Raw genomic sequence first — 8778 nt, 5'->3', positions numbered from 1 at the left:
TACCCTTCTCATAACAATGTTACTTAAATGTAGAATGATAGTGCTATAGCACATATCTTGCATATCTTCATTTTCTTCATCAATCATGGACAAGGGAAGTTCTTTATCAGTCTTTAAAACCTTATGACATTTGTTTTGTATAAGAATAGCATGCATCCTATTCTTCCACACCATATAGTCTCCCTTACCATCAAATTTCTCCAACTCATACCGGGTTGGGGCCATGACAAACAAATGAAGAATATACAATCAGATTGTATCTTAATAAGCAAACTAGTAACACAAGATATTATAAACTTTATCAAATTTCAGAATTTAAACAACCCAAAAAACTGAAATAATGATATATAATAATATCAATTTTAAACCAAGAGAACAAGGAATAGATTTCTAATGTTTAACAGAATATTAAACTTCAATAAGAATAACTAGAAGTGATTATAGGTAAGCAAAAAACAGCAAATCAGATTACTAACCTTATGTTTCTTATAATCAGAAATTAAAAATATGATTAATTTGAGATTATAAACATAAATCAATCGTTATTATCATACAAACAATATGCCTAGCATAAAACTTCAAATCACATTCAAGAAGATCCTAAGGCCGAACCAATAACAGGTTATATAGCCAAGTTAAGACTCAATTTCAGTGAATAGAGAAGAGAATTAATATGCTAATGAATTCAATTGATCAATTACAACAAAAGCCCTAAATTAATTTAGGTAAAACCCTAGATTGGGTTTCGGCCACGAATCAGGGTTTATCAGCACTTGTAACCAAAGCAAGAGAGAATCAGATTGAATGAATTGAATAGCATATAGTATGATTAATGAGAACAGAAACACATACTAACCCTTTATTTCAGATTAATCAAGAATAACAGAGGCAGCCAGGAAACGAAAACAAGCTCTGATGCCAAAACTGTTGAGAAAACTCTCACATACGCAGCGGAATATAACCAAGAAAGAAAGAAATAAAGAATTAACAAGACACCAAAGTGTTTTACTTGGTTCGGTCTTTCGACCTACGTCCAAGGATGAGTTAATAAACTCATCGGTCATGCAATATTCAATAGTCTAAGGAAGGAGATTACAGCACTAAGATAGCTACCCAAGAAGAATCCCAAACATGGACTAAACAAGAAGAAGATAGACTCAATCAGAGCGTTTGCACCTGATTACACAGCAGCCTTATCTCCTCTTCAAGGAAACCGAGAACACCAACAGCAAGGCGTTAATCAGTCCTTCAGAAGCAAGAGAGCCTCTAACCATCAACCATCCACGCTTTAACAATCCTTGAACCAGTAGCAAGAAGAAGCACCGAACCTCAAACCCTAGAAGCTCTATCGCAACCAGAGAGAAAACCAGAGAGAAAAGAATGAAGAGAGAGAGTGAACTGATCGAATGAAATTACATATGCCAAACCCCCAAAAGATAAAACATATACATATTGTTGTAAAGACCAAACTGCCCTTAAAACTAATACATAAGACATCATAGTCCAATTCCCTTTGAAAAGACATAAATACCCCTGTTACATACAACACCCTAGCGAAGGGTTTAATCACGAGTTTCTATGTTTTCTGCTAGAGCAAGCAGTTGCTCTCAGCATGTTAAAGTTGTCTAGCTGGAAACGTGACATGGTTTCATCATTAAGATCGTGAATGATTACCTCAAAACGTGATTCTAAATACTTTCAATGAGAAACAAAAATATTGTTGAAAAAACCAAGAGCGATTTATTAATGGAACCCATAAAGCTTGCACGGTGCACATGCAGGGGCTATTGGAGTGTGCAGAAGCATCGGTTTAGCAGGATTCCTGTCTAACTAGTAGGACCCACGGTTCTGTGTCTAGCTCAAAATTTCTCAAAATATTACTAATTCAAAGATAAAGTGAATGGATCATAAAATTGAATGATCTACAAGACTACAATGAAATGGCAGAGATTTACTTGTAAATACGAACTTTTATTTTTATAGTCTGAGGGTTTAATACTTTATCAATTTACAAAATCAAACCCTCTAACTTACCCAAGTCTCAAATCCTGATTTCGTTTTGTCCTGCTTAGATCCCGAGAATTGGGACTAGGTTTCGAAGAAACCAGCACACTCCGGTGACACTACCCTTTCTAATTTGTTTGGATGTATAATAACAGTTGAAAATTATATGGTGCCTTACTGAGTCAAACATGCCAAGATGATCATCCTTGCATTGATTTCAGTATCTGCAATCAGCGAAATTCAACTATTAGTGGTGGGTGTCTTCTAGGTTTCAGTCTTCCTCAAGAAACATATAACTCGAATGTCAGTGTTTGGTCTGCTAGGTGCGTGAGGAATAATAAGCTAACCCATTGTCAGGGTAATTCCATGGTCAACGATGGGTTCTTAAAGATACCTTATATGAGATGGTACATGGATCCATGGTTATCAAGACCATCTAGGAGCTCTTAGACTTGCAAAGAGGATTGAGAACCATGGAAAAAAAAAGGAAAAAATAATAATAGTAATAAGAGAGCGACCCCATGGAAAACTGATCTTCCTCCAGCATGGCCTCTACAAAAAACTTTGCCTCCTAGATTAGATATCTTGGCAACCAACGAAGGGTTGTGTCACCAGAGTGTGCTGGTTTCTAGAAACCTAGTCCCAAGTCGCTGGATAAGCAGGGTGAAACAAAATGGAGAATTAAGCCTCAGGTAAGTTGAGGGGTTTGATTTTATAAATTAACAAAGTATTAAACCCTTAGAATGTGAAAATAAAAGTAGTATTTACAAGTAACTCTGCCATTCAATTTCTTTTAGATTATGTGGCATAATCTAACTCATTGGCTGCTTACAGCATGTGGCTGCTGCAAATAAAAATCCACTCTCATAGCTTACCATCCTTGCATTAGCCATCTCGTCTCCAAAACAAGGTGGAATGTCTTCTTGCTCTCGACTAAATGTTAAAGCCCCCTATGTTGTTACATGTTGAAATCGTTCATCTTCTGAAGAGCCATGAATTAAGGAATCGAGGTATTCTTGGGGAATCACCAAATTCGACTCTTGCATGCCCAAACTTTGCAAAAGGATGATGGTCGTGGTGGCAATTGTTGTAGAGGTGGTTCTTTTGGTCGTGGAGGGCGATCTTTCGACAATGGAGGTCAATCTTTTTCCTTGCAAAATCGAGGGCTTTCACATCTAACAAAATCAAGGGTTTCTGATAAAGAAAATAATTCTTCTACTACTAATGTTGTTCTACGATGTCAAATCTATAGGAAAATCAGGCCACTTTGATCATTCGTATTAGGCAAGATTCACTTGAGTGATAATCAAGACAATCGCTAGTTTCCAGACTGTGGAGCTACCAATCATGTTATGTCAGATCTTGGTAAGCTTTCTAACATCACTTCTTTCAAAGATTCTCGTGGATTAATGGTTGGCAATGGTACTTCTCTACTGATTACTTATAAGGGTTTTGCTAGTTTGGTTGTTGGTGATTCAATTTTTAAATGATGTTTTGGTTGTTCTGGATATTAAAAAGGACTTGGTCTCTGTTTCGAAGTTGACTTCTGATCTTGGTTGTTTAGTGGAGTTTCCTAATTCTGGGTTCTCTATGAAGGATGCTCACACTAAGATGATTTTGGCATCGGGGAGTACTAGTGATGGCCTCTATGCGTTGATGATAATGATCCTGTTTGTAGTCCACAGGCTTTATTTTCTACTCGTTTCTGTTATGTTTTTGAAGATGTATGGCACCAAAGATTGGGGCATCTCTTTCCCCGTATTTGCTGCATTTTTAAAGTCCAAGGGACTCATTTTTGTAACATGTACATCTAAACATGTTTGTGGAAGTTGTTAGATGAGCACGAGTGTGCAATTACCATTTGTTAGCTCTTTCCCTAGGTCTTTAGCACCCCTTGATAGAATTCACTATGACTTATGGGGAAAAGCACCAGTTTCTGGTGTTCAAAAAATTTATTACTATGCTTTGTTTGTGGATGACTATTCTTAGCACACCTGGTTATATCCACTTCATAGGAAGTTTGAGTTTTTGTCTTGCTTTCTTCAGTTTAAAGCCATGGTGTAAAATCAATTTGACGCCAAGATTAAGGTGTTTCAATCAAATAGGGGTGGTGAGTTTAACTTGGATGTTTTCCAACAACATTTAGTTCATAATGGTATTGTTCATCATGTTTCTTGTCGGGGTACTCCTGCCCAAAATAACATTGTGGAGATAAAACACAAACATTTAGTTGAACTTGGTCTCTCAATGTTGTTTCATGCTTCTATTCCATTGTGTTTTTGGGTTGAGGCTTTTCTCACATCTGTGTTCTTGATTTGTCGTTTGCCCCCTCGTATGCTTGATATGCAATCACCATTGAAGCTACTATTTGGTCAAGAGCCCAAGTATTCTACTTTAAGGGTTTTTGGTACAGCATGTTATCCTTATTTGAGACCTTATGCTGCAAATAAGTTGCATCCCAGGTCTTTGCATTGTGTGTTTATGGGGTATAGTGACAATCATGTACATTGGATACAAGTGTTATCATCGTGCTTCCGGAAGAATGTATATTTCGCGGAGTGTGGTGTTTGATGAGACTCTTTTTCCATTTCAGTCTTGTATACATGTTGCTGTTGTGTCAGAAAATTTACCTTTGCAAATCAGTAATTTTGATGGATGGGTGTCTTACAAAACTGATTTGTTGCTTGTAATAATGGGAACAAGATTTTTGGTAGTTTGGATGGTTATGCAGTGGTTAAACCATGGTTTGAAACTTTTAGTGACCCAGTCTCAGTGCCATGTCAAGCACCAGTTACATCTGTGCAAGCTGATCCTGGAAGTCAAAATGTGTGTAATACTAATACTAATGGGCATCATAATGAAGATACTTTGGTTGGGTTACATGATAGTTCTTTTTCTAAGAGTCTTCGTAGTGGGTTTTTTGATATTAGGCATACTCAAACTGTTTAACCCATTCATTCTGTTCAGCCCCACTCATAATATTTTAGCACAAGCTCAACCCACTTAACACCATTCTATGGTTACACATTCTAGTGCTGGTATTGTCAAGCCCAATCCAAAGTATGTGCTTGCTGTGTCAGTGATTCTTGCCGATCCTCGATTTGTTAAGGAAGCCCTGGCTCATCCGGGTTGGTTTTCTGCTATATAAGAGGAAATGGTAGCTTTGGAGCAAAATAAAACCTGATTTTAGTTCCAGGAACTAGTGAAATGAATGTGGTTACTACAAGAAAATAGGGCTTTAAAGGCATTTATAAAATATTTTTAGATACATTAACAAAAAATTGTATCTAATGTTTTATATTAGAGAAAATATTAATAAATGTCACTATTTAAAGATATTTAGAGACATTAACTACATTAGAGCTCCATTGTCACCTCTGTGGCCATCACCCAGTTTCAGCTCATCACCTCTTTATCAACTGCCCTTTCACCACCCACTTATGGCACTCTCTCAATCTTCATCGATGGGATCCCACACGTCCATTTGAGCTCCAAATCCAAGCCCTTATCTCTCAACCTACTGGCACTCCCTTTAACCAACAGCAGCCATTTCAAACCCTTATAGCCCTTTCAGCCCTTTGGGGATACTATAACACGATTGTCCACTCTCCTGCCCCCCCCCCCCTTAAGATTCCAGAAGCCATGTTGCGTTTACAACATGCAATCTATGCGTTTTCACCCCCCACCCCTCTTCACCTCCCTGGTAAACCTGTCTCTCTCATCAGGTGGGAACCTCCACCTCCAGGCAGGATCAAACTAAATGTGGATGGCTCTTGATTTCTTACTCCCACATGCTTCCGGATTGGCGGTTTAGCTCGTGACTCTTGTCATCAGGTGGTGTTTGCTTTTGGACAAGGAACGGGCTCTCATGACTCTCTTACAACTGAAGCACAAGCAGTTCGTCGAGGTCTTTGCCTTGCTCTAGACTTCCAGATCAGCCGTATCCAAGTGGAAAGCGATAATCAGCCGCTTATATTTTCCCTTACACATATGGAATCTAGTGGAAGTTGGAAAATCTCGCACCTCATTTCCGTTATCCGTAAGCTGGCAGCGTACTTTATTGAATGTTCTTTCTCCTACATCCCTTGTGAAGCCAATTTTGTAGCTGATGAACTTGCTAAATTAGCCACCCGCACTCAAGATTGGTTTCTGTATCGTATCTCCCCACCCCCCTTTTTAGTTTGGGTTTTACTTTTTGATTCTTTAATATGTAAGATCCCTAGGGGATTTCAGTTAAATAAATAAAGCTTTTCTTTTCCTTTAAAAAAAATACAAAAAATTGTGAGCCGTTGGATGCGCATCTACCTACCCTCGTAACCGTCAAATAAGATTTACTGGGGCCCACCTAACCGTTTCCCTTCTAGCAGGAGAGTCAACATTTCCTCCTCAAGAGTCGCTCTCTTTCACCCTATTTGAGGAACGAAAGTGTGACATTTTGCATTACTGTCTTCTCTTCTGGATCAACATATCGATCTTTACAGAAAGAAAGAAAGAAAGAATACAGAAGAGATCATCTTCACTTCAACCCTGAAATGAGATCTTTCTGTGGTTTCCGTTTTAGCAATCCAGCAGCAAGAAGGCAAGAAAATACGACCGAGACAGAGATGAATGTTTTACCCGATGAAGTTGGTCCTGTTCATACGAATGGGCAGCAAATTCTTGATCCTGACAGCGACAGAGGGCGTTGTTTCCCTGACCGTTATAGGATTTGTATCATGCGGTCTCTTATTGTAATACTCTTTCTGTCCATTCTCGTTCTTTTGATTCTTAACCATGTCAGTAAAGATCATCAGAAGCCTGTTATCATAATGGAGGTACAAAATCTATGTCTTTTATTCTGTGTTTCTTTGTCCCTTCTTGGGTTCATCAAATCTAGCTAAGAGTATTTCTCTGAAATGGAATATGTTTGGATTATTTTGCAGAGCATTACATTCAACCACTTCACCGTTTCAGTCGCTCATGACCTCGCAGGACGTGAAACCTATTTGGCCTCCGTGAACTCCACTGTTAAGTTCACATACCGCAACACTGCAAAATTTCTCCGGGCTAAAGTAACAATGTCAAAACCCCTGAATCTGAATTACTTAGAGCTCACGCTTGCCACTGGAAAGGTAAGCTACAAAATTCTAATAAATTAAATCAATTATATGCAGAATTCCATCTGGGTTCGTCACGTACTCTTTATTCTGATTTTCTGTTTTCTTTTTTCTTTTCTTTTTTGTCTTTTGGGGTCCAATGGATATTGCAGATGAAGGATTTTTATCAATCAGAGGAAAGCCAGAGAACGGTGGAAGTGGAGGTATCTGGAAACCAGAATATTTCAATGTATGATCGTGCAGTGAGTATCATTACTTATGGAGGAATGCGGGTGCCTCTGTACCTTGATTTCGCCGTCCATTCAAGAGGGGATTTGCTAGTTAAACATGAATTCGACGTGAACATCTACTGCCCAGTCATCGTTGAACCCAAGAAGCTCGAAGTTCCTCTGTCGCTAGACGATTGTGCATTCGAATAAAACTTGTTTCCAGAATCTCAGAAGAACAACACTGGTCTAGCTCCCTTGTAAATCAGAAAACGAAAAGTTTAGAGAGGGGAGAGAAAGGGGGAGGAATTTTGTATTCATTAATTGATTAAATTATCTTGGTTAGTACTGATTTGCAGTTCTTTTTAATCTTTGAATGGTTAGAAACTCTACTACAGAAGACATCAAACGTGTCCCTGTGCCTAACACCCGTAGTTTTAAACATAAAAAGACGGATACACTTAAAACCTATTGTTTATTTTATCTTCAAAAATTTACCCTATTATTTATATTATATTCATAAATTTCTAGAGAAAATTACGTTTATACCCCTCTATTCACAAATGGAATTACACTTACCACCCCCGAAATTAATTCTATTACACACGTCCCCATTTCTTACACCCCAAGTTTTAAACATGAAACTACATACTTTTAAACCCTATTGAATCTTAATCCAAGTTTATTAAAGATAGTTAGTCAATTTCTAGGGTGAACAGACTTTTTTCTAAGAGACTTTCAGTTAACTACTTCAAAAATTTTGCTCTATCAAGATTCAAGATGTAGTGTTTAAATATGAAAAATTTTAAACTTCAGCCACGTTTTAGGAAAAAAATCCCCTTTTCTTTGAATAACTATATCAACTTTCAGATTTAGCATGGTGGCAAGCTGAAGTCTTTGATAAAGAGCTGTGATTAGCAAGAATAGGCAGGCAATTGACCATGGAGGCTGTGATACAGACATATAAAAATCATCAAATTTGACAAGTCCCCTGATTGAAATTTCGTAACTATTCAATTAACTTCTAAATATTATCTTCTTTGGGAAACTCAACTCCATACCTTAATTGAAAGTCAAGATCTTCAAGGGTTCATCGATGGAGAGATTTCAGCTCCTGATAGATTGTTGAGAAATATTGGTGGTGATGAGTATCTGATTCCCTCTTACCAAGCTCGGGTTCACACTAATAGACTTATCAAAGCTTGGATTACAGGCACCCTCTCCAAAAGTGTTCTTGGGCTAGCGGTAGGTACATCGTCTTCTCTTAATCTCTGGAAAACCCTCGCTGATGCCTTCTCGCAAGTTTCTGAAGCAGGGAATTTGAACTTCTTTCTCATCTCCATTTCTTGAACAAGAAAGAATCGCAACCTCTTGCTAATTTCTTGATTCAATTCAAGAAGATCTGTGATCGATTGGCTTTGATCGGCAAACCAGTGGCTAATCAGCGAAAGGTCTTCTTGCTCTTGACCAAT

The 8778-nt window shown here is 38.0% G+C and overlaps 1 protein-coding gene across 1 annotated transcript; it reads left to right on the top strand.

The window, feature by feature from the left end:
* The first annotated feature begins 6608 nt into the window (after positions 1–6608).
* LOC149016302 (uncharacterized) lies at positions 6609–7519 on the top strand. The gene is made up of 3 exons (XM_089156722.1): positions 6609–6818; positions 6927–7115; positions 7253–7519. Exons 1-3 carry the CDS (start codon positions 6609–6611, stop codon positions 7517–7519), a joined length of 666 nt encoding a protein of 221 aa, XP_089012848.1.
* The last annotated feature ends 1259 nt before the right edge of the window (positions 7520–8778 follow it).

Source organism: Hakea prostrata, chromosome 5 (assembly GCF_041222555.1).
Source record: "Hakea prostrata isolate BN-2017 chromosome 5, UWA_Hpros_2, whole genome shotgun sequence".
Lineage (NCBI taxonomy): Eukaryota > Viridiplantae > Streptophyta > Magnoliopsida > Proteales > Proteaceae > Hakea > Hakea prostrata.
This window is presented reverse-complemented; position numbering and strand designations above follow the sequence as displayed.

Coding starts and splice junctions, on each gene's coding strand:
- LOC149016302 (XM_089156722.1), top strand. CDS start 6,609: ATGAATGTTTTACCCGATGAAGTTGGTCCTGTTCATACGAATGGGCAG. Junction 6,819..6,926: donor AGCCTGTTATCATAATGGAG/GTACAAAATCTA, acceptor ATTATTTTGCAG/AGCATTACATTCAACCACTT. Junction 7,116..7,252: donor TCACGCTTGCCACTGGAAAG/GTAAGCTACAAA, acceptor TGGATATTGCAG/ATGAAGGATTTTTATCAATC.